This window comes from Aythya ferina (genome assembly GCF_964211825.1).
Source record: "Aythya ferina genome assembly, chromosome: 2".
Lineage (NCBI taxonomy): Eukaryota > Metazoa > Chordata > Aves > Anseriformes > Anatidae > Aythya > Aythya ferina.
Window position 1 is genome coordinate 63,373,499 of NC_140297.1, and position 25,372 is coordinate 63,398,870.

General features: G+C 41.0%; 1 protein-coding gene across 14 annotated transcripts in view; it reads right to left on the bottom strand.

The window, feature by feature from the left end:
* The window catches only part of LOC311433166 (uncharacterized protein), a 140,345-nt gene that overhangs the window by 34,223 nt on the left and 80,750 nt on the right, over nucleotides 1–25,372 (bottom strand). For 4 of the 14 annotated variants that reach the window (XM_084512028.1, XM_084512027.1, XM_084512026.1 and 1 more), the window contains 10 exons: nucleotides 20,238–20,332; nucleotides 19,636–19,741; nucleotides 18,787–18,870; nucleotides 17,989–18,045; nucleotides 16,148–16,207; nucleotides 15,586–15,647; nucleotides 14,094–14,147; nucleotides 13,319–13,385; nucleotides 12,992–13,041; nucleotides 11,256–11,516 (listed from right to left, as the gene is read on the bottom strand). In XM_084512028.1, coding sequence (XP_084368154.1) covers nucleotides 11,357–11,516; nucleotides 12,992–13,041; nucleotides 13,319–13,385; nucleotides 14,094–14,147; nucleotides 15,586–15,647; nucleotides 16,148–16,207; nucleotides 17,989–18,045; nucleotides 18,787–18,870; nucleotides 19,636–19,741; nucleotides 20,238–20,299 — 762 coding nt within the window. In that variant the 5' untranslated portion in view covers nucleotides 20,300–20,332 and the 3' untranslated portion in view covers nucleotides 11,256–11,356. Of the gene's footprint in view, nucleotides 1–11,255; nucleotides 11,517–12,991; nucleotides 13,042–13,318; nucleotides 13,386–14,093; nucleotides 14,148–15,585; nucleotides 15,648–16,147; nucleotides 16,208–17,988; nucleotides 18,046–18,786; nucleotides 18,871–19,635; nucleotides 19,742–20,237; nucleotides 20,368–25,372 lie in introns of those variants that run through there. The other 10 variants (XM_084512022.1, XM_084512024.1, XM_084512025.1 and 7 more) reach the window with 6 other exon arrangements.

Here is a 25,372-nt window from a genome sequence, read left to right on the forward strand (position 1 = left end):
TATTTTAAATTTAGACAGATGATGGTAATTTTGCTTGCTTGGTTTTAAATACCAGTATCCTCGATATGTTTTGTCTGGCAAATACAGCAACAGAATAGATCCTTGCTGTCACAAGTGCCAAACCTCTCATAATAGATATTGAAGGATAGAAATCAATTCAATAATTACTGTAACAACTGTTAATATAATAAAAGCCCGTGTGGTCTCCTACTGTTTAAGGTTACAAATACCTTGCTAAGTGCACTTACTTCAGTGAATGGGTCCTGCCTTTTTGTGACTCCCATACAAGACCAGGAACTAGAATTCAAAGTGTTTTTCCTCCCCCCCACCCTTTTGTTTTGTTTTGTTTTGTTTTGTTTTGTTTGTTTGTTTTTTCTTCTTTTCTCCTCCTTCTGTTTAACAGGGAATTCATTAAATTCCACAAATTTGAACTTGTTCTTAACTTTGTGGGTATGAACATAATCAGCTCTGACACATGCTTGTTAAGAGTAGAGTTTCAGTGAAGTGAAATCATTTAATCAAGCCAAGGTCAGAGAAGCCTTGTTTTCAATTGAAATGGCTGTAAAATCATCTGAATGAAAGCCTTGGAGGAAACACTCACTTTTATGACTGGTGTCTCAAAAAACCCTAATGCTATGTTGCCCATAATGTCACCTTTTCTAGTGTGGCACATGGATGAAGCTTGTCATTTGGTTGCAGAAGTGGTTGCTACCCTTTCCTTGTACCACTCCCTGCTGTAGCTGCAAAAGCAGCCCAACTTTCCCTGGCTAACATAAATTTTGTTTTTTGGGAAAGGCAAAAAAAGGTGACCACCAAGGTGGGAGTGGTGTTCGTTCTGTGCCACCTCAGTCTAACAGTGGAACAGAAAATACCCCTAAGCAAAACCCTTGATGATATGAATTGCCTTTGTGTCAAGGACACCAGCTCTTATTTTATGCCACCAAAAAAACAGCCCTCCCAGTAATAAAAAGCTCCAGACAAACCACAGCAAAACAAGCTTATGTACAGTCTTCATGGGAAAGCAAACAAAACGTGATTCTCCCAGAACCAGGCTTCACATACAGCTATCCCATATGGCTCTGATACTTTAACTCAAAGATATAACACAGGGAAAGCAGTCGTAGCTATCAGCTGTGCATGGCAGACCAAAGTCTTGCTGATGGAAGAATCAATATTGCCTGGGGTATTTGAAGTCTCCTTCTCAATCCAAGTAAAAGTAAGAAACAGTGATGACAGTTTGAGCAATTAAACCTTTGAAGAAATAAAATCAAATTGTATTTTAACAAACTGGTATTACTTAAGAAAGTTCCTTTGTACTTCCAAACTTCCAGTGTAATTCAGTGTAGTTATTGTATAGCCCAATTAGGAAATAAGAACAATAGTTTCTTTACCCCAGAACTTCATAAAGTAGTTTCAATCATGTTAATATGTGTTACTGAATAACAGAAAAGCTATCATCAGGTGGAAATCTTTCCTATCTTTGTTCTCACAATTCAGGTACTTCTGGTTTTGATTTGTAAAACTTTCTCGATCCAAAACCTTGAGGCATACTGCAACCTGAACCTTGGAAAAACTCCTGTGTACTTCTGCTTCTAAACTCTGCAAATGCACCTAATCTTTGCTGACAGATGAGCCAAAAATCTCTATCCGAAGATCTGCAAATGCTGGGAAGTATTACCTCTAATCCTCAAATTCTGGACCCATCTCTAGTTATATTAAAAATAGAAGAGATGGGTGGCTTGACATAAAGGGTCAGACTATGTAAACCACCCTGAAATTGCTTGGGATGATTCATTCTCCCAGTCCTCTCTTGCTTCTCAAAGCCTGGATTTATGAAATCTTATTAAAGTCAAATACACCATTTTTTGTCAAGTGGCATTTGCCCTTCACCTACAGTATTTCCAATCGCCTTGAGCCCAGTATGGTCCAATAATCCTCAGGATGTCCTTTGTGTACTGCTGTTGTTCTCTTCCAGAATTCATTTTTCCTCCACTGAATTTCCATAACTATTGTAAAACTTCTGTCACTGCAGGACAAAAAGCTCCCAGTTTGCAAAGAAGAAATTATTTTGCTCAAGTAGTCCAAGAAGCAAGAAGCAGAGCTGAGCATTTCTCCCTCTATCTTGTTCTCTCTGTCTCAGAGAACTGTTTTCCAGTTGAAATCATGCCTTTGCAAGAATGTTGAGTCTGAAAAAATGAAAGTGTATCAGGATATGAAGCATTAAAACTTTAATCACATGAAGCTGGAAGGACAGTTTCCCCATTCTCACTCCTGTGAAGGGCATTCTAGATATTCTTTACTGTGCCAGGAGGGAGCAGGGCACAGGATCTTCCTGGCACTTGTGCACTGCACACACTGTGCTCCTACAGTGGTTATCAGACTGTTATCCTTTGCAGGTAATCATGAGAAAAATGTTTTTATCAGTCCTTCCCGGTGTTGTACCCTTCAAGTTCTCTCAGGCAATGCAGAAGCATCCCAACTTTTGTTGCATCCCTGGCTATCTATTTGTCCCTCAGCTGAGACAGAAGCTAAGCCCTGGGAACTCACAGATGTCCTCTGGGACGGGAGGGTAAAATTAGAATGGGGAGGGGTGGAACTAGTTTAATCAGCCTGGTAGAATAAAGTGTCTCTCCTGACCAGCCCAGTTAGAAATTGAATTGTCTTGTCCACACTGGAAAGGTGCATCTAATGATCCCATTACTTACCCTGCTCTGAAATCGCAGTCCCTGAATCAGGACTGTTAACAGCAAGGTGGGATGGATATAACAAGTCCTAAAATAAGAGCATTGAAGTGTCATGTTTTTCTCTGTTTGCTTGTTTAAAATAAGCCATGTAAGCTACCAGCACTGAAAAAATAATAATAATGATGGATACCAGTACTTAGAGCAACTTTGGCGAAGCCCTTACATTATCCTTGTTCTCCATTTTAGACATCTCATTTTGCATGCAAAAGTCACTTGAGTAAGACAGGGGTCACTGTAGACAGATTCAATTTTTTTGAGGAATTGAGGAATTCTGTTGGCAGGTTTTTACCATTCCAAGTATCACAAGGTGGCTTATTAAATGCATTGAAGCAAGCCTGCATGAAAACTGTTCCAGGATCTACCAGTGAGGAGCATCTCACAGTCTAGGTCCTGCTCTGCTGAGCCCCCATACTCCACTGCAGTCCAAGCTGTCCTTGCGTGGCTTGAATTGCACAGGTGGATAAACAGGAGGGTTAAAGTCTGATGGTTTGTACTAGAGCACAGGAAATGCAGCTTCAAATTCAAGACTGTCCCTGAAGTGGTGAGAATCTTTTTTTTTTTTTTTTTTTTGTCTAATCATGAAGAAATACTTAAGATTTAACTGTAGAGAAAGAATATTTATACAAAAAGCTGTGCATCTGCAGAGCTCCTTCCTCTGAAAAGGGAGATAATGGTTTAGAGCAGAAGAAGAATGAACTGCTGAGTATAAGGCAATTTCTATATTTTTTTAAACAATATTGCCAACTGACTGAAGATTTAGACCCTATCCCTACCTATTTCTTTGCAAATAACTTGTGACAGGGCCAGAGACAAATTTTGTTTCATTACAGTAATTGCAGCCATAGTCAGTCCAAGAAATTTTACAATATTTATCTGTCAGCACCATCCACTCAGCCCCTGACACTGTGGCTGCCTGGAAAACTACTGCAGCTAAACACCATAGTATATGCAGATCACTTTGATTTCTTCAAATACTTTGCTGCAATGCAGAGGCAGTTTCTCTACAATTTTTTGTGTACTCATGAGAGTGTTTGCCATGGAGTCCCAGCCAAAAGCCTTCCAAGGGACAGTCTCCTGTATGGGTTTATAGAGGGGAAGGTAATTTTTTTAAGTGATTTTTCTTTATTGTTTGGAAGATTTATTTATACCTGAATGGAAGCCTGACCTGCCAGACAGAATCGGGAGACTGCCAAAACAGAGGTGATCACAGCTATAAAAAATATAATGCAATATAACAGGCCTGAGCCCATACCTCTGAATTACTGACAATTTTGCCTCTGACTTTTGAGAAAAAGTGGACCAATTTATTCAATATTTATAAGCCCAGGAGAGTGCTGAGAGTGAAGTCCTGCACAGTAAGAAACAAAGTCTGCAATAAACCAAATACTGCATCCATGGCAACTCACAACTCAGTTAATAATTTTTCAACATAAAAAGAAAGATATTTTTCATGGCCACTGAAACAGAAGCAATTTACAAAATTGACTGAAGTGAAGGCATTTTTGCATCTGCTGTGTTTTTCATGGCCTTGGTCTTTTGTTTGAACCTCAAGTGCTCCCCAGGATGCTCAGGGAGCAAGGATTGCCCCTAGAGAGCATCCTGCCATCTCTGGGTGGCAGGAGGAGGGAACGACCTACTGCCTATGTTTTTGTTGCACCAGGGCTTGATGCCTTGCCTGTGTGGGGCAAAGAGCTGTGCTGCAAGAGGTCTAAAAGGATTTCAGTCTTCTTCTGCAGAGAATTCAATGCAGATGAAATATGTATTTTTTTCTTTGCTTTCACAGTCATTTGGGACAAGAAAACATTGAGAGACAATGTAGCTGCAGTCTGCCCCTGGAGGAGCATCTCATGGTCCCTCTGTCCCCTTTTCTGAAGTAGGAGAGAGGTTCATCTCAGCAGCTCCAGGCAGAGCAGCGGAGAAGTTCCTGTGTGAAGCACAACATCAGAGCCACAGATCTTTCAGGAAGGTACTAATCACTCATTTTGGAGACATTTTCTCCCCTTCTGTTCACTAGGGACAGCTATCTCACTGTCGGGGTGCAGTTGCATCTGGCACTCCTCAAACACACAGTCAATCCACTGCTGACTGTGTATTTTAGACTTACAAAGTTTTGAAAAACAAAGCAGAACAATTAAATAGGGTCAGAATTTTGTAGGTAAGATACTCAGGCTCACCGGAACTAAATAATTTACCCATGGCACCAGGCAGGAGTGGAAAGACACTTGACATATCCAAAGCGTTAAGCCAAAGCCTTAACTTAAAGACAATCTTTTCTTCAAATAAACATTTGTACTAGTAATGTTTAACACAGCATTTCACATACCGGAGAGATAAAATACTTCTGGCTGTTCTGTTGGACATCAGTTTTGGTTGTATTATTCCCTACTGCGTGCAAACAACTCCACAGACAACAGGCAGTAATGCTAATGGTTTCCCAGAGTCATTCAGCTTTCCCTATGCTCCTGGTGAAAGGCAGAAAAATTGTTCTCATCCCTGAAAACAGAAGTATGTCTCTGTAGTTTTCCTACTGAGCAGTCATACTATATTTTCTTTCCAAACTGGGGTAGTTTATTTCTCTTCCAAACCTTTACTGTAAGATTGGGTCACCAATGAAAGTCAGATGAAAACGTCAAGTCTGTACCATATGTTGATGCATTTGTTATTTTGTTGAACCTTGCTGCATCTGGAAAAGTCAATTCAGGTTAAACATCCCTTTATCAAGACAGTCCTGGTTGCTGTTAAGGACATCAGCACATCTGCTTCTCCTCACACTGTTGAATTTTGCTAGGCTGTATTGATTAACAGTAAAACTGAAATACTACCACAGCAATTTGCTTGAAGCAAAAACAATTATTCAAATTCCATTCCGTATTTTGGACATATCACTGTAATAAACACTATAATGGGCTACAGAAACTCTTTTCCTTAGTCAGAGATCATAAACAGAAAGAGAACTAAGGATATTCAGTTTCTGCTGGAGAGATGGTTGTGCAGGACCTGTTCATCTCCTTGCAGCTGAACTGCTTTCCACAGAAACACAGTAATCTGTGAGTAGCCCTCCTCTGTTATGGCTCTGTGGGCACTAATTCTGCAATTTCTGTATAAACAGCTATGCGCAATGTCCAGCAGACCTGTACTGGATAAATAATCTCATGGTAATGATGCGTTATGCTTTGGACACAAACTTGAAAGCTGCACAAGGGAGGGAGAAGTATTAACCAAATCCTCTGCAATGAGGAGGTCTTTGCAGAAAGTAACGAGGAGGTTTAATGAAATTACACACTGCACAGCACTGGCAATATCTTCACCATGACCACCACGAGAATCAGGCAACTGGACCTCCATTAACCTTTGTTTCTCTCAAAAGTTTTTCACAGTCAGAAAACAGTGCTTCAGTCAGTCAGCCTACAGGCAAGAATGAGTGAAGCAATATCATCTTCTTCACATTAAAGTTAATATATATTTTAAGATAGAGGGGCATGTGTGCTGGGATCCACACATGAAGATCAACACAGCTAAAAGGTCTCAGCAAAAAATTGCTCTTCGGGGTGTTCTTCAAGTTATTTAGCGTGAAAAGGTCGTATTCAAAGAGTTTCACTCAGGTGAAGCACAGTGTAGTTAAAAAAACATACTGCATACAAGGGCTGCTCAAAGCCATTTTAATCAGTAGATAACAGCTGTACCTTATCACCACATTTTCCCTGTACCTGGGATTTTGGAAACTGAACGGTAAATTGACATGAAAATGGTTCTTGGTAATGGGAAAAAAGCAGCAAAATGACACGATGAACATCTTTATGAACCATTTAATTTTTATACATCATGATTTAGGAGACTGAATATGCACTAAGGTGAATAATTTTTATGACAAGGTGAAATGTGGAGTTGCCAGTCCGGCTTAAGTGATGCTCACAATCACAGAGACAGATTAAGAGAGAAGGCAAATAAATAGTTTATGCACATAAATTCATTGTAAGGAAAACTAAGATACTGAGGCTAGGCAGAATAAAAAGGGAGACAGAAGAGAAGGAGAAAAGAAATATGTTCTCTCTGACCATATGTTTTGGGCACTGAGCAGTGACAGAACCAGATGGTGTGGCTCAGACTTTAAAGTATAGTTCTCTTAGTTATTGGAAATTACATTAATAAGTCCTGGAATTATGATATGTTTTAGGAGACATTAGGCATTTTCCCCCTGAAAATGACAGAAATTATTTCATCTCCTTTTTCCGAATCTAGACATTTCTTGCTTGCTCAAGGTTGGCCACCTATGGCTTTAAAATATGAACCTCATCCCAGAGCCAGATTTTTCCTTAACAAATTATCAAGGCTTCTTTAAGAAGATTAAGCTGTTACTTTGATCTCAGGAAGAAAGCAAAAAACAAAAAGCACCCGTAACACTTAGAGAGGGAAATGTCTGTTCTGATACTTATTCAAAAAGCCCTTTGATATGATAATCATTGGCTTTAACTCCTGTAGCCTTAAGCCTCTCCCCACTAATTCAGATAATGTATGCAAATGCCTGGACACTAGCCTACTGTAATCACAGAGGAACATGCTTCCTGTCCCTCTTTGGACTGTTCCTGTTCAGACTCATCCTTTGTGTCTTCTCTCTGGCAGTATCTGAGTATCTCCACCTGCCAACACAAGGATTGCATTTGCGCAAGACCTGAAAACCACTGTTGCTCATTCTTCCAGGCCTGCAGGTACCATCACAGTGTATGCAAATATCTAAAACGGAAGCCATCAGCATATCTACTAAGATGCACCTGAATAAATGAAAATGCTGTATCACCACTGCATTACCTGCCAGCAGGCTCATTTTCCGACTAAAGTGCTGTCCTGAGGGCCACCTTAACATGTTTGTCTGCAGTAATGCTCCAAGATCTAGCCAAAGGGGCTACAACAAGACTACCACTGCATCCACCCTGGGCAGTGAGCCTCCACCACCTGCAGAGGTAGGGAAAGGGCTGCCCAAAGTGCCCACAGGGTCTGCATGTGGGGTGCTTTGTGCACTGCTGTTGGGCAACCCATCCCCGGTGGCAGTGCTCCTCACAGAAAGCCATAGTCAGGCCCTTTGCTCCCGTCTCTGACCAGTGGGGCTAGGCTGGCTCAAACCATTTCATTTTTGACTACTGAGCCTTTACTTCTCTCCTTTTCCCCCTCCTACAAGGTGTCCTCCCGCCCCCACCCAATCATGAATTATTTTTACCTTACGACCTGAGTTTTGTGAGGGTGAAGGAAAATGTGTTAATTTTTGTTAGGACTGATAGCACTGATAAATGTGTCTAATGTGCAGAATGTATAAGAACAATGTCCATAAGCAGACTCCACAGACAATAAGAACAGGACAAAGATACATGACACTTCCCCTGAGTGCTGTCCTCCAGCTATTTTCAGTGCACAGGATTTCCTGAGCTTGATGTGGTTTCCTATTTAGTCACCTTCAAGAAACTGCTCTTCCAGATACTTGTTCAGGCTTTCAGATGTGGACCCATCTAAACTTCTTGCATGCACATCACTCAGTCCTTTGTGGGCTGAAGGTAGGGGCAGTGTTGTTCTGGGGAGCGGGTCATGCAAATATAGCAACCACACAGGTACTTGCCAGCCATAACAAACCTCAGTGAACTAGCTTTTTTTTTTTTTTTTTTAACCCATCCAGGGCAGCAACAGTAAAAGAAGGGAGAAATGATAACTGTCTAGGACCCCTAGAGTGTCAATGTTTGGGTGGCTCTCCTGCACACAGGAATCGGACCCTGCTTTGCAGTGTGCCTGGTTATTCATCTGTGCCCTTCCATACCTCCAGGCTCTTTGAGGAGGGTCTGTGAGTATTCATTAACACGGTGTTTCTAAATTATAAAGAAAACCCTTAAATACATTTCCCTGGTTCAGAGAGAAACAGTTACAGATATTTGGAAGGATCTATTGGACAATTCAGTCTGAACCCAAATGACCACATCACCCACCTGGTTTTAGCAACCTTTTCTCCACCTGAGAGTGGAAAAAGTAGCAAAAGGACAAAACCTTATAAAAGAGATCAGTGACACCAACCATCAAGACACAGTAGACAACAGGACAGTGGTGCAGGCCACACGAAGTGAAGCCACTGCTGATCAGGGGAAGCAGGCTGGGGCACTCCTGAGCATCCCAACCAGCATAATGGTGAAAATATATCAAACAATGGTATTATTCCCTGGTCCAGGCAACTGAGACCTGCTGGCAGATCCAGTAAATCAAGGCAGATGCATTTGTAGCTATTTACCAGGCTTCAAAAGGCAGCTCCCAGCAGCACCTTTACTACCAATTCCACTGTGGATCCTGGAGATACTTCCATCCAGTGTCCCATCCAGTGCGGCATTGTGGGGATGACACAGAAAGTCCCTTTCCTCCTGCCCAAGCAGAGAAGGAGGAGCTGACAGTTGACAACACAGGGAGATTATTTTGGCTTCTAGCAGCAAAGAGAGAACTGATTTCTCCTGTACTTCTACCATTGCCCACACATGCCCCCCCCCGCAGCAACTTCCACCCACTCCACCTGGCACAGCTGCAAGCTGGGCTGTTAACGTCTTTTCTTTCCTGTCACCATCAAGTGCCATGCTGCTTTATCTTGTGTTTTAAACTCTGTTCTCAATTGGCCACAAAGATTCACACTTACAGGGCTGAACAACAGTACTAAAATTATTCCCCACTGCACTTTCTTCTATTAATGACTTCTGTCACAAGGATCACAACTGATGGGTTATGGCAATTACAGGGAATAATATAAGCTTAGGACATTTTTTTTAAACGGAGACAAGCACAGATGTTCCTCTCAGAGCACACTTCCAAATTTCCCCTCAGGTTACAAGAGTCCCGTGCAGTGTGGCGAGTCAGACACAGAGTGCCTGTGTGAAAGGCATGCCCTGAGCTGCATGCAGGAAAGCAGAAAGCAGCAGAAAATATAGCATGCAACATTTCATGTCAGTTAGATGACATTTTCAGACTTTCACAGATGTTTGTCATACATTGAGGCTCTCCACCAGTTCCTACAGATGTCCTGTCTCATAAGATGGGCTTCCTACAGTCCTATTTCCTCTTCAGATCTTTAGTGGATTTTCTTTTTCAAACTTGAAAACTCTCACTTTCTACATAAAAACAGGACATTTTGCTGCCATGGTTTGCTTTCAGCACACTTTCTCTCCATCATAAACATTCACATGTATTTGCTTTCCCAGCTTTTGGTGCTTCAGCTCCTTTTGCACATCAGGTACTTCCCATGAAAAGCAACTGGGTATATGACAAGACAGCCCTGCAAGATAATGACTTGCTAGGGAAGAATTTTCATGTTCCTCCTAACCAGGAGATAACATAAAAAGGAATTTAAAACCATTTTCTGAGATATTTTAATCTTCAACACCTCTAATTCAGTGTTGCATGACTTAGTAACCACAGCTAGACAGGACTGTCCCACAGCTCTCATGCAGCCAAGGAGCAGTGAAGTAGGAAGACGCAGGGAAGAATATTATCAGAGAGACTTGGAAACAGTGATACCAGTTGATACTTGCTGGAGTACTCAGACAGCCTTTTAAAACCCAGAAGCAGTAACATCTTCTGTATGTAAAGCCATCCTGGTCTCCTTTTAGATATTTGGCAAGAAAATTTGTAATGAGGACAAACAATCTGCATGCCCTACAGTGCTTCCATACGACATTGCCATGTAGTATGTTTTCCACAGTGATTAAAGAGAGTCTACTGATTCAAAGATGGATGGTGAACGTTAGCTTTCTGGAGAGTAGAAAATCTGGACATGAAGGCCTTTAGGCAGCCAAGCCTAAAAGGAAGTCTTCTTTAAGCAAGCACAAAGAACTGTCCTGTGGGACCAGTGAGAGCTTGATCAAAGCCTTCTGCATGCTGTGGTAGATGGGGATGGCCTGACCACTCGGTGAAGCACACAGAAACCATGAAGGGCATTTGAAATCTGAAGTCCTGTCACACACATGGTCTGTGCAGAACAGAGACTTCCAAAGTACACCACAGCTTGCTGTAGATAGTCCCTACACTGTTAGCAAGGGTGGCAACCTAACATCCTTCATGAGCAGCTTGCTGTGGTTGTGCAGTGGTATTGCTCTGTGTGGACAAGTGTGGCCATTTGCAGGTCTTCTGTTTTTAGACAGCAAGGAGGTCAATTGTCTGCAAGTGGCATTTTTAGAACAGATTTTCAGCTCCTATCAGTTATCACTGCTCTGCTTAAAATGGGGTCATTTTAATTTGCATCAACAGAAGATCCTATTTAGATTTAATTACAGATTTCCATCTCTCATGCTTGTGCTAATAGGGGCAGGACACCTGGGGACTTGGGGGGTGGATCAGAATGTGAAAGTTGAAGCAATTTTTGCATCTCAGACCCACCTCCAGCAGCAAACAACAGAATGTATTTGAGCACACACCCTCTTACTGAGGTACACGGTATTTAGTTTCTTCCTCTAAGGGGCTGATGCAGTTCACACAGGAAAGACAGACATCACCACGTGGTTTCAGCATTAGTGACAGCTTTATTGTAAAGTGGTGTCTTCACAGAAGCAACACAGCAACCATACAAAAGTCCAGTGTGGAGTCCTTAAAATTTTCTAGGGTTAATGTGGCCATGCACAAGTTTTGAAGTACTGCTGGGAGATGTTCTTCAGTAGACAACATATCCAGGTAAAATCAGATAAGTATTTGTAAAATAAAAGCAGTACTATAAAAGAGCAGCCAGAATGTAGCAAGAGCCTGCCAATCCACCACAAACTGTTCCTGTAACAAGGAAGACAAGTGCACAGAGGAAAAAACAGAGACACTGCAAAACAGCTCTATTAAAATTAAAGCCTATTGGAGTATTGGAGTATTGGAGTATCTGATCTTGTATCTCTTTGCCCTGATCAAAACAGACTTCTTCCTTCCTGGTGCTGGCAATATTACCACATAGTCCATCAGTGAGAAGTGTGTAATACTTTACAGTAAGTGTAATACACTTACTGTGTAAGACAGCTCTTGCCACCAAAGGTTTTGTGGTGTGAATACATGAGGAGGACACAAAATGGAGAAAAATAAAACTATTGTCATTTTACAGGTGGGGAACTGAAGCCTAGAAGGAAGAAATTTGCCTGAGGTTATATTTGAAATGTGTATCATTCATTGTGAGCCCAGCCATGCTCAGTTAATACAGCTTTTCCATTGTTTTGTTCAAAGAAACCCTATGTGTTTCTACCTGTTCCTTTTGGAATATTAGTTCCACAGGTGAATGCCCTGTGTTAGCACTAACAGTTTCCTGACAATAAAATGCACAGATTTAAATGGAAATGAAGCCTCACTGATAAAGCAAGCCAGAAGCACTTTTCAATTGTGTTTGGTCATGCAGCAGTAAAAATACTTCTCCATCCTCAGGAGGGGAAACAACAGTCAATCCATTTTCTGGACGACTACTACAAGATCAAACCTAAAACTTCCTACCACAGAGAGGAAAATTGAAGGTTGTTTTCCTTTTAACCACTACAGAGAGACAAATGCATGTCAGGAGATACTTCTGTGGGTGCTGGAGTGATGTAAGGGGACAAAGCAAATGAGCAATATTTGGTGACTCTAACACCAATGGCCTTAATGAAATACACATAAATACCTTCAACAGTAGTTCTGTGGTGACAACAAGATAACTAACTGAAGATTTTATCTATAAATATCTCCTTTTCTTCAAACCACCTTCTGCCAAGACTAAGAAAATAGAGAGGTGGCATCACTTGCCCTGGTGCTTAGGTAGTCCACATTACTTTAGCCCAGGCAGGTGAAAGGAGAACGGCCCCCATGAGGAGCTGCTCTCAAGATCCATCTCATGGGGGAAGTACTGCAGAGAAGTGGTTTAATGGAGGGCTGACAACAGAGCACCCAGGAGAGAACCACATGCCCAGACTTTAGGCCTTCCTCCCTTTCCCCATGCTGAGGGAAGGAGACGTTTGCCAGCTGCAAGTTCTGCATTTTCAGAGCTGGCAGGTGAGCAGATTCATAGCTCAACATACCCAAGTGCCAGAACAGAGTTTGTACTCCAGTTACTTCAGTATTTAATGTTGTTCCACTGAGCTTGTACACATAAACAGCACTACTCTTGCAGCACATTTCTCTTCCCTGCTTGTGCTATTTCTCCCATGATGTTGCAGCACTAATCAGAATAATCTCAACACCTTGGTGCTGTACGTGTAACTAACCAAATGTGCAAGCAATGAAAATATTTCACCTACCTAAGACATGAAGATATATTTTTTAGGTAGCCAGTCATTGATTTCTGTGTCTAGAAAGGGAAAGAAGAAATATGAATCACTTTTAAATGAATTTTTCTCATTTCTAGGACAAACACTGAAGAATTCTAAGTGTGATACAAAGTAACAAAACTGAGTGAGGAGTAGTGAGCCCAAGACACAGGGGCTGACATGAGGAACCACTGGGGCTGAAAACCTCAAAGATGAATCACATCTTATGAAACAAGAAGGTTTCCAGCTTGGAACAAAGAAAGATAGAGGAGGCCCTGCAAGAGCAGGTGTAAGGAGTATAATGCTCTTTTCTCTAACCTCTTTCACCATGGATGTCTTCTGAGTGGGAGAGCTTGTGCAGTTGTCCACCTTCTCTTCTTGTTGGCTGCAGAGCAAAAAGAAACATCAATGGAAATTGCACCTGACACAGCTCTGTGAAATTCATGCTCATTAATGAAGACTACAGCAAGAGTAAAAGCTGCAACCTAACAGATGCTTGGATTGTGGAGAGGACTTTCTTACAGATTTTTATTACAAAAGTGATTTCTTTAAAAATAATATTGCGGAGCAACAAATAAAGAGTAAAGACTAGACTGATGGCACAACCAAGAATTTCCTTTGAGAACTTTATAAGAAATGTTTTATTCTCCTTTCCTCCCATTTCTCCCCATCTTAAATCTCATGTCTCTAGGTTGGTCTTGTTTTGTTCCTTCTTTTCTTGAAGTATGTGTTGCTATGCTTCATGTTGGACATCTCTACTTTGCTTTGTCTAGGCATAAGCAAAGACCTCAAGAGCATGGCGTCTGGGGGCAGTCAAATTCCAAAAAAACATTTCTCTCCAGCATCACCTTAGGCAAAGGGGAAGCAGTAAGGATTTCCAGGCTGGAGTCATCCTTTAGGAGCAACAGCAGAGACAAGGAGAGGCACATGCTGAATTTCTAGGCCAACTGTTGATACCAGCTGACTGTGCTAACAGGCTGAAATCAGGATTTTGTTTCTTGTCAGCTTTTATTGCCAGACTGCTCAAATGTCTCCCTCCACCAAACCACATGCCTTTTATCTTGAGTATTCTTTTTCATCCCTTCTCTTTTACCTGCTTCCTGCTCCCAAGACTTCTATTTGATTCTGCAATTGCTTTGAAAGTTTTCTGTAATCAGAAAAAAAATAAAGTAGTGACCATCTACTTAGTTGTTCTCAGTATTATTTCAAGGCTGCTGTGCTATACATTATTCTGCTGCATTTTATACAATCACTAACGGAGAGTCCCAAACTTCTCTTGGTGAGATATTGTCCCTTCTCATGTATTTATAAGCTTCTAGATTAGGAACTCATTTACTTTGTAGTAATTTTTAGGAATTACTCTATAGAAACTGAATTTGTGGGTTCATCCAGTCTTGGACAACAAACAAAACTCTGCAGTCCCAAAGAACCCACACAGTAGTAAGAGTGGATAACATTGGCATTGAGCTAACAGTTTTTAGATTATTGCATTGTAGGAGAGCAGCATTAGTATTTCCGGAATCTTCCCATCAAACGTACACTATCATGGCAGCAAGGTGGGAAGAAGGGTCTGTTATTTTCTTCTGTGATGTCCTCCAACTTTGTCTGATGGAGACACTACAGCAATTAAAATTAGAGCATCTGAATGTCCCATGAGGTGTGGGACAGCTCTAACAGTGTAAACAGCAGAGGAGCTGAAAAATTACCTCAAAAAATCTTGTTAATTTAAACCTTATATTATTTTTCAGCCTTTGTAGTTACAGTTCATATGCCATTACTCTTCAGAACACAGAGAACAAAGCTGAATCTCAAATCACTTCACATGACTGAAAGAGGAGTTTTTAAATGGCTCATACCTACTGCCAGCACTTCATACTTTGTGCATAATTAGGGAGTGATTGCTAGGAGAAATACTTAATCCTTCGCATTTACTGAATTTAGAGGATTTCTGAACCATAGAACAGTGGAGAAAGGGAAGAGTGAGAGTGAAAAACCTAGTGCTTAACGCACATGGGCTGGTCTCTGTATCTATATCATGCTGTGAGGATGTGGTGTTTTGAAATTCAGAGATTTTATATATTTCACTACATACAGGCAACTACAGCCCAGTAGTGTGGCAGGACATGATTTTAATGACACTTGAACTCTGACTAAGAAAAGAGAGCTGTTACTCTGAAACTAACTCTCTGAAAATAACTATGTAGCTGCAGCCTTTACTGCTGCTGTTCAAGCTGTTGTTTTTGCTCTTTATTCTGCAAAGTAATAATATGAACCTGGTACAGAAAGAGAATTGAAATAAATATCCAGGATCTGCCCTGCAATTTGTCTATTCTGAGGAAAAGATAAGCTGCTCCTGGAATCTGCTAAGAGTGTGATGAGGCTTTCCACATCTAAATTTAATTCGCATTTTTGTGGTTCGATGATTAGGTAACAGAAAATAAGCTAGTCTACATAAATTTGAGGAGCTTGTTTGATACTGCATAAACTGTATTAACTTATAATCAATAACATATGTTTCAGGTATGGCTGGTGTGGAAATATTCTGGATACTCTCAAGTAAAATAGAAGGCATTGCTAATACTTACAACCCAATTAGTTCAGAGTTCTTGAGCTGCTCTTCTAAGTGGCTTATTTTTATCTGCATGTCCTTAAAAGTTCAAAAGAAAAGCAAATATTCTAAATATTAGTCCATCAGTCTAGTGTGAATTAAAAGTCAAGTCAGAGCTTATTAGCATGTGATCTGCATCTGTGCTGTCGTTGGAAATACCTTATTCTCCTCTCCCAAACTGTCTCTGATAGAAATCTACAGGAATCTGCCCTCCCAGTATTAGTTTGGATTACAGTAACTTTCTTGATGACTTAAATTCTCTACAATACAAGCTTAATCATTTTAAATGCATAGTTTCTGGTTTGCTGGCTACTGTCTGCAAAATTTCTAAACTAAAATTTCTCAATGTTGCATTATTTTTTTGTTGTTCCTGAAACTAACAAGAGACTAACTCCCTGCATTCTTACTTGCACTGTATTTCATTCTATTGCTTTGTTGTTTGACAGCTTTGTAATTAAATTTGCAAAAGGCTAGCACTGAATGGTACTGGTCTAAACAAAGAAAGAAAATGTACTGTGACATGTAATAGGATATCATACCTTTAAGATGTTGTCCTGTTGTATGACTAGTTCTCTTTCTTCCAATATTTCCCTTTTTTCCTAAAAATCAACAAAATCAAATATAACATGTTAGGGGAAAAGCATTAATATTAAAACAGTAGCATTGGTTAAAATTTTAAGGTAAATGGACTGTATTAAAAAGCTACAAACAAGCACTTTCTATCCATCAAACATTTATCAGAAGTGGGGATTATGTGATCACACTGTGTGTTTGACAGTCTTTCTAGCTTCAGAAGTTATGGCTGATATCAGCAATGAAGAGAAATCTCATAGGAATTAAATTATTTTTCGTAAAAATAGGCAATGGGATGAAAGACAGAAGCCGAAGCTGGTGTCCATGCTGGGACAAGGACTTTGGGGGATCATGACTATTTTAGCAGGCCCCGGAGGATCTACACAGGAGCAAGCTCTGGGATGATTTTTAATCAATATCAGTAGAAACTAATGCAAACACATGGGTGGTGGGCTCAGTAGCCGGTGGGATGCAGAATGTCCTGAGCATGAAAGCATCCTCAGGAGGTGGTCAGCGCAGGAAAAGACTAAGGATGGTCAGCAGGGAGCTGAGTGTGAGCTACCAGTGTGCCCTGGCAGCAATAGAGGCCAGCAGCATCTGGTCTCTATGGATGGGAGCACAGCCTGTAGGTCGAAGGGAGGGATTATCCACTCTTATTTAGTGTTCTTTAGACCATGTGCAGGTATTGCATTACCCCCAATACATGATGGATACCAATGAACTGGAGTGAGTTCAGGGGAAACCTCCAAGGCAGTTGTCCAGGTGCCTTGGAGGTTGTGCTGGCTCTGTCCTTGGAGGTTTTGCAGACCCATCTGGATACAGCCCTAAACACATTGGATTGAGCTTTGAGCAGGAGGTTGGATTAGAGACCCTCCCTGTGTTCCCTTCCCACCTGAATTACGCTGTGATCCCATGGCTCTGCTGACACATAAACCAAATCAGCTTGGTTTATATGCACTATTTCAAAACTTTGCTGGAGACTTTGTTATTACAAGTGCTTGCACTTAATTGTTTTGCTGGGAAAAAATAATCTTTATTCATACTGAACAAAAAGAAAGTATCAACCAGTCAAAGCAGAGAGGTAGGAAATGCAATCTGAAAGTCAAAACAGTCTATGTTGTTTACCATAGTGCTTTTTCAAGGTCTTATGATGATTGATGGAATATAGAGGATTTTGTTTCCAAGAAGCTAATTCAAATCCCAGCAGCACGTTCAGAAATCTGAAGCCCTTTCCACTGGAAGGACCAACCAAAGTATTAGCTACCCAAGAGTTAATTTATGCTCCTGTGGTAAAACAGGAGAAGAAAGTCCGTTGGCATAGGGTCATTATTATGCCCACAGAATAAGAGGTTAGGAAAATGCACAGGTGAAAAATGGTCAACTACACTGGTATTTGTGAAAGAAAGGTGTACCCCATACCACCATACCCATGCCCATACCTTCATGGATAAAAGCATGCGACAGGAGCAAATAATATATGATGCACTTTGGGCAGCTTCAGAAGCAACCACAAAGAGTAAGTCACAAACTCAAGGTCACTCTGACTCATCTGAAAGCCAAGTCTTATGCCATCCCAGCATCAGTGACAGCAATGATGGGGGATTTTTACCATGCCAGTGACAGCCAACAAAATCTTTGGTGGGCCTGTCTGGGCAAAGTTAAGCCTCACAGACCTACCTAAGGCAACACAACCTTTACTGCTCTGAGTCTAAGCTTGTAACAAACTGTTAGTAATCTTAACGTAGACTCTCACACTCTTTCTTCATATTTCATGAATATTTCTTTCTATATACGGGCATTTTGATACCTTTATAATGTCCCTTTCCTTTTCTTCTATCCTTTTCATCAGCTTCTGCAAACATACCTGTCACAAGAAAAGGTTAGGAGGGGGTGAGGTTGGGCAGGGTGAGGTGGAGGAAGAAGTCACAGGTTTGACAAGATGGGAAAAAAAAAACACGAGCTATGCTGTAAGATTTGCATGTCTCAATAACTGTCCACACACATTCTAAATGTTAACTATGACATTTGGTTTTATTCCTCTCAGAAAATGATGAATCAAATCGTATCTGTGCCGGTTATTTGTGGATGTTTTACAGTCAAAGGAAGATAGAGGAAGTATGCATGTGTGTGCATTCATGCATTCAGCCAACAACTGATTCCTTACAGCAGATATATGTAGAAACTAATGGAATAGCCAGCCAAATGAAAAAAAAAAAAAAAAAAAAGAGTCCTCTTGATAGTTTTTACCAATATCAGCAACTCTGGTCTCAAGTATTCTTCTGCATCTGTCTAAACTGCAGAGACTTTAGAAGAGGAACTGGATTTTTCCTTCCATGGATAAAATATATTATGTACCAAACACCATCCCTGGTTAAGAGTCCTGCATTCCACAGGTTACTTCTGGCTTAATCGCTAACCAGGGTATCTTTCACTTGCTTTCTTCTGCAGAACAGATGCTCTCATGTAAATTAATTAGCCCTTGGGAAATAAGGATGTCTTGGTTTGAACATTTCTGTGCATCCTGTAAAAATGTAAAGTCTGCATATTACAGATTTTCTCAAAGCTTTAATAGCATAGCAGGATATGTTGTTATTAAACCAGTTACCTTATGTCCTCCAAACAGTCTTATGTCCTCCAAACAAGGAACCTGCTGATGCCTATGAAGTTTATATTCATAGAATTCAGAAATCTGAAAATTAAAATAAAACATGCTTGAAAGAGAAACAATGCAGTGGGAAGTAGTTTTTTCCCTCCATTTTCTTCATACAAGCATTCTTGATTCTTCAGACTTACAAGTTTCTGTTCAAGTTGACAGAAAGTTTCCCTGTGAGGCCTAGTTATGAAATAAAATAGAACAAAATGTAAAAAATGTCTGAAGGCGTGTCTTTGCAAGAACTGCCATTTTAGTTATGCTTTTGATCAAGGACATAACTTCATTTTCGAAAGATGCCTGAAATATTAAGATAGCAATAAGTGTCTAATGACACTGGAAAGATGAAGACTGTTTTCCAAGTAAGTCTTCAAGTACCTTAAAATATATTTTGGTCATATTTTTCTGTTGCCTTTAGTTGTCAGGAAGTTGACAGCATTTGGAAAGCACATAAATAAAACTTTTTTTTTTTTTTTTTTTTTTTTTCAGAGTGCTTGCTTCTTTGCAATTAGCTGAGGGCTGAGGTAAACATGCCCTGACCTTACAAGTTATCCTTTATTGTGATGCTGTTGGTAAGCGTTTTGATGTGTGATTGTGTGCATATTCCCTCTCTGCCCAGAAGCACAGGAAGCGGAGGGTGAAATCCATTTTTAAGCAGCTTGAAAAGTTCTGCTAATTGCAGTGAGACCACGGGAGTACAAATGTACACACAGGTTCACCATGAATCAGCTGCAGGATCTATAACACTGTGCATCTCCTTGACCACAGACACATAGGAGCCCCCTCCAAACTGCAGTGCCCTACCTCCTCCACCTGCCACTCCAGTTCTTTCCTGAGCTTTGCAGAAGTGGAGCCCACAAGATCCTTCTGTCCCATCTCAGTCCTTGGAGGCACAGGTGATGTCTGAAAACTAAAAAATTACAGTGTCAGATGAAAGATCATGGCTTGGGTGACCATTCTGGTTACATACAAATGCACAAGGCAGGAGTGAGAACATTAAGACCTAAATTCAAACTTCATGTTCTTCTACTTTTGCTGTCTTTTCTCCCCTCATCTGAGGGTTTTGCTGTTGTTGTTATGTAACAATTTCAAACTTTTTTATGTAACACCAATTTAAACCCATTTTTGACTAATGGAAGGTTTTGATGAACTCCCCCAAATAGTTTTTCACATTCATCTTTTTCAGCACTTTTCAATTGCCTGACTTCACCAGTTAGTAGGTGCATCAAAATACTAAATTTCCTGATTTAGTGGACTGGGAAGTACATGTCTTTCTGCTCAGGCCTACGTAATGCCAGACAATGTCCACCTCGTAATCTTCTTATGCTAAATACTCTAAAAGTTGTTTGCTTCCCACTTATTCTAGAAGACACAATAATGAGCACATCTGTTCAAACAGCATTTACCTCTTGAAACGTCTGTTTTCACTGGGGGGCTGTTTGTTTTCCACATGAAATTGAGAAACCATCTTGCTGAGATCTGTCTTCGCACTTTTTAGTCTCTGTAGATAAGGTCACATGTGAAAACAGTATGCTCCTACAAAAACATTTGCACAGAAAAATCTGTTGTTTCACACTAAACACTGTGTCATGTCCCATCTCCTACAGAGCTGGAATGAGATACTCAGGTGGACCATATAATTTTCTCTTCCAAATTTTTCATGTCTGACAGACCTCACAGTGGGTTGTCTCATATATTTAATACCTTTTGTTGTTGTTGTTTTCAAATTTTGAGACAAGCTTGTAGAAAAACAGTCCTCATACCAAGCTCCTCTAACAAAGCGATAAAATATATTTTATAGCAATGCCTGTTATGAACCTGCAAAAGGCAAATACAAAACCTGTTTTGTCTTTTTTTATTTAAGCCATAATAAGGATAGTTAAGGATAATTTTAATTTTAGCACTGTAACTGCTGAATTTATACCATTTTCCTTTTCTAGACAGGGTGTTTGGGCACAAATAGGCTTGAGGCCGTCATATAGGATATGAGGGACTTGGCCAGAAAGAGAAGTCCCCATCCAGGGCTTTGGCAGGCAGGATCCCACAGGTACAGGGCTGTGTGCCTGTGCCTGGAGGGACGCTACAAGCACGATGAGCTCCCGCTCAGTGGTTGAAAGTATTGGGTGAGGCCGTGGTATGGTTTTTGGTGTTTTTCTTCAAAACTGAAAAATAACTTTGCTGAAATTCTGCACAGTCTTTAAAGGACAAAATAGTCCACACATAGGCACACTATGCAAACTGCATTTTGCAGTTATGCCTGCGAAACACTTTTGCAGGCGTTTTGCAGTCATAACTCTGCCAGTCTGTTTATACAGCAAAGGCATCGAGTTCTTCCTCTGCAAAGCAGCAAAGATGTCAGGTACCAACTGAGGGACAGACCTTGGACAGCTGCCCATCTGAATGCTGTGACCACATGTGAGGGTCTATGGGCTGGACTGGTGACTGCATGGCCCCAGTGATGTGCCCACACAACCTGTGGGGTGCAGCACCAAAATCCCTCAGCTTGCTCACTGCCTATGGGGTGAGATGCAAAAGGCAAGGATGCAAGTGGGGTTGCCAGAGGAAATGCAAAAGTACTTGGGCACTGTGAGTCTGTTCTCTAGATGACTAGTGTGAAAACTTGCATACACCCTTTTTTTTTTTTTTTTTTTTTTTGACTTCCTAGAACATGTGAGAACAAAGATTAATGAAGATTCACACAAAAGATACCAGGCACTTAGATACCGTGTCTAAAATGCAGGATAATCTCAACTAATTCAGATACTCAGACTTTGTTCCTAGGGAGGACAAAATCCCCCATGAAATCCTCTCTCTAAACACAACACTATCTGTACCACTTTCTGTGCCTTCATTTTCTTCAATTTGGCCATTGAGACAGAGAGACAACCTTAGATTTTTCTAGAATTTTGTTCTTTGTATTCCCTTGTAAGTGCACTGTGGAATAGAGGGGAAGGAGTGGAGGGACAAGGGGCCCTGAGAGATGTTTGCATTGTCCCTGGACAAAAATTCACCAAAATTCACCATGGACCAAGAAAGCGGAGAGACAAACCAGGTAAGAGCTCACCAAAAAACAAACAAACACACAAAAAACAAATAAAGATCTCTTGTACACCTGCACACCATCCTGTCATCAAGTCTTACTTACACATTCCCCCAAAAGGTGGATGCTACACTCAAGCCAGAAACAGAATGCAGCAAAATAAGGAGAGGATGAAACACCTGACATCGGAAGTAAAAGCTAGGGTCAGAGGGCTGCACTCTCAGCCTTCAGAAGGTAAAAGATGAAGAACCCTGCCCTGCCCTGCCCTCCCCTCTTTTCCCCTCCTTTCCTTTCTTCTTTCCTTTCATCTTCTTTTCTCATGATACGAGGCCCAATTCTAAAAGCACATGGTTATAGTTATATCTACACCATCAAACTTCCTATGGCCATCAGGTACTGATCTAGCATAAAATAATGATTTCTTAGTTAACAGACACTACTTGGTATCTTGCCTTAGTATTTCTCCAGGCTCAATTTTGCTCCCAGCTGAGAGGGGACATCTTGCTTAACCACCATGGCAAGAGAAGAGTGAAGATGAACTTTAGCTCTGTGGCTTTCCCTGGCTCTGCCTGCCACTGGCCCCTCAGGCTTCCTGCAGTGACTAGAGGGACCTTACTCAGTGGTGCCTGAGCTCCCTCCCATGAGGTCAGTGCTACGCAGTGGGATTCAGAGTGGCCCATCTGTGCCCTGATGGCACTAAAGACCCAGAGGTCCACAGCTGAGAGGACATGTCTGGTCCCTGCTTTGGCTTTTGCAGCTATAGATCTGGTGCAGGTAGGTTGATTTCCGTGATGTCCCCGACAGAAGGCATTTCCCCCTACAGCAGTCACATGCTTGCTCACTGGCTGTTCAGGCTTCCTGTGGGCTTTCTGCTGCATGAGCACAGCTCTGAGGGGCCAGTTATGAGGGATCTGGGGCTGCTGTTCCTCGCATGGCCCCCTCAGCCCCACCGTCATAACACATCTGGCAGCTCCTGGTCCCCAGCCTCCATGATGCAGGATATTGCTCTCAGAGTTGCAAGGTCTCAGATATTGCAGGTCTCCTCAACCCAACCCTGACCCCCAACACGATCCCCAACAAGATGTAGAGCTCATTGGTTTTGGCTTGTTAATTTTCAGTTTCGCTTTGAAACCTCTTTCTCCTGATAGTCATTCTCTCAGGTACCAGTCATATACACAGCACTATTAATTCTCGTGCATGGTGTATATAATTTCCCTGTGTTGGTTCTGCTAGCAAAGCAGCTAAACTCCTGGGGAAGAGAGGCATTCAGGAAATTAATTTTATAGCACAGGGCTGCTTCATATTCAGGACCCACTTCAACAAAGCACTTAAGCAAAGGAATAATGACAGACTTGAATGGGAATACAAGTGCTTAAAGTTAATCATGTACTTTTAAAATTGGGCCTTATATTATGACAATCAAATCATTAATCTACTCTGTTACAAGCTCCAGCTAACAAATATGTTCTCTGGACTTTCTTACCTCAAAAGGGGAAATAGAGGCAGATAGTGCCTAGAAAAACCTATCAGTGTTCAGTGGTAATGTAGCAAAGACCAAAACTGTGTTGTTTTGCCTCTTGGCTATTTCTTATAAACCAGAATATGCAGTGTGCCAAAACTTCAGTGATAACCAGTCAAATGCTTTGATGAACAAATGGACTATATGTTAAAAGAAAAGAAAGAAACAAGGAAGGAAGGAAACTAGGAAAAAAGGAAACAAGGAAGGAAGAGAAACAAGCAAACAAACAAGGAAACAAGGAAAAGAAAGAAAGAAGGAAAGAAAGAAGGAAAGAAAGAAGGAAAGAAAGAAGGAAAGAAAGAAGGAAAGAAAGAAGGAAAGAAAGAAGGAAAGAAGGAAAGAAGGAAAGAAGGAAAGAAGGAAAGAAGGAAAGAAGGAAAGAAGGAAAGAAGGAAAGAAGGAAAGAAGGAAAGAAAGAAAGAAAGAAAGAAAGAAAGAAAGAAAGAAAGAAAGAAAGAAAGAAAGAAAGAAAGAAGAAAAATGTATAAAAATTAAATCTGAGTGACAGAAGCTTAGAAGGATTAACTGAGCAGGCAGGGAACAGCAAGAAAGCTAGGATGTTGTCTTCAAGGTTATGCAGATACAGATTAAGATAATGATTAGAAGTGACACAGTCATGAAGCTGAAGCTATTCTAATACAGTTATAGGTTACAAGCAGGCTCTTGGTAGGAAAAAAAAAAAAATAAAAAAATTAAAAAAAAAAAAAAACACAGCGTTCTTGCTTACCTACAAATGAGATTTTTACAACTTTTAACCACATACACTCTAACCAAAGTAAACAGGCTCCTCAGTGAGTTTATAGATAACCCACATGCTTCTATAATAGAAGGCTGCAAAGTCAAAACTTTCAGCTCTTTCAACAAAAGCCATGTGATAGACAAAAGCTGTGATGCACCTGTGGTTGGAGTGGTTCACATGACTAGGTACTGGCTCAAATCTTCCTGCTATTGCAGAGGTGTGTGGTGAGTAGCCCAGCTAGGCTGTCATTTTTCAGAGCCTCTGAGAAACTACAGATGCTCAAGTAAGATGCAGTGCTACATGCTGATGTTTGGGATTCAATAACCTGAACAGAATTATTGCTGCAGCCCATGCCTGACCAGCTGGAGCTGGCATCATTTCCACTAGTCCCCAGGTGAATTCCTTGGTTTCATTTTAACCAGAAGAATGATTTTGCTGTTATTGCTGTTGTTATTTTAGACCTAGCACATAGTCTGCTTTTGTGCCTGTTTCCATTTTAGAGATGTTCTCCCTGTCAGCCTCTAGGGACAGGACGGTGCACTGCATTAAGTCTTCTCTGGAAGTTCACTGCCATGACTGCAAAATGGGAACTAGAAAGCTGGCTATTATGATAATCAACACTGCATTAAGTTTTCTCTCTCTTTATTTTTAGTTCAGATATATAAATTCTGTATTCAACCATGTTAAGCTATGGATTATGAAGCAAGTCTGTCTAAAACAAGACATCTGTGTGTTTGTGTGTGCACGTATGCACATGCATGTGTGCAAGAATACATGCATGTAAAAGGACAGGGAGAGAAAAATAATTGCTGTGTAAGATTAAATACTTTCAGCTTTGCTTCCAGTTCTGAGAAGACCTAAAGATAGGAACTGCTTCAGCCTTCCTGGAAGAAGCCATGTGTTTACAGAGGCAGTGTAAGTGAAGCCTTAAGACTCTTTCCCCATAGGCAGGGTAGTAGAAGGGGTCACTGACCAAAGCAATAATGGTGCAGAAGGTGAGACAAGGGCCCTAGGTAATTACCAGATCAGTCTGTGAGGTCTGACAGGCAGCAATTGTCTCTCAGCAATGTGCAAAGTTCAGGCAGTTTTATGGGGCTCTCACACCAAAGGCCAGTCCCTGATCAATGTCTGTAAGGATTTCAGTTTTAGCTACTATAGCTAAAGCAAAGCACGTTCAGGTTGACTTAAAGTGGCTCAATAAAAAGTGTCAGCCTGAACTTTCCATTCATCAGATCTAAAAGAA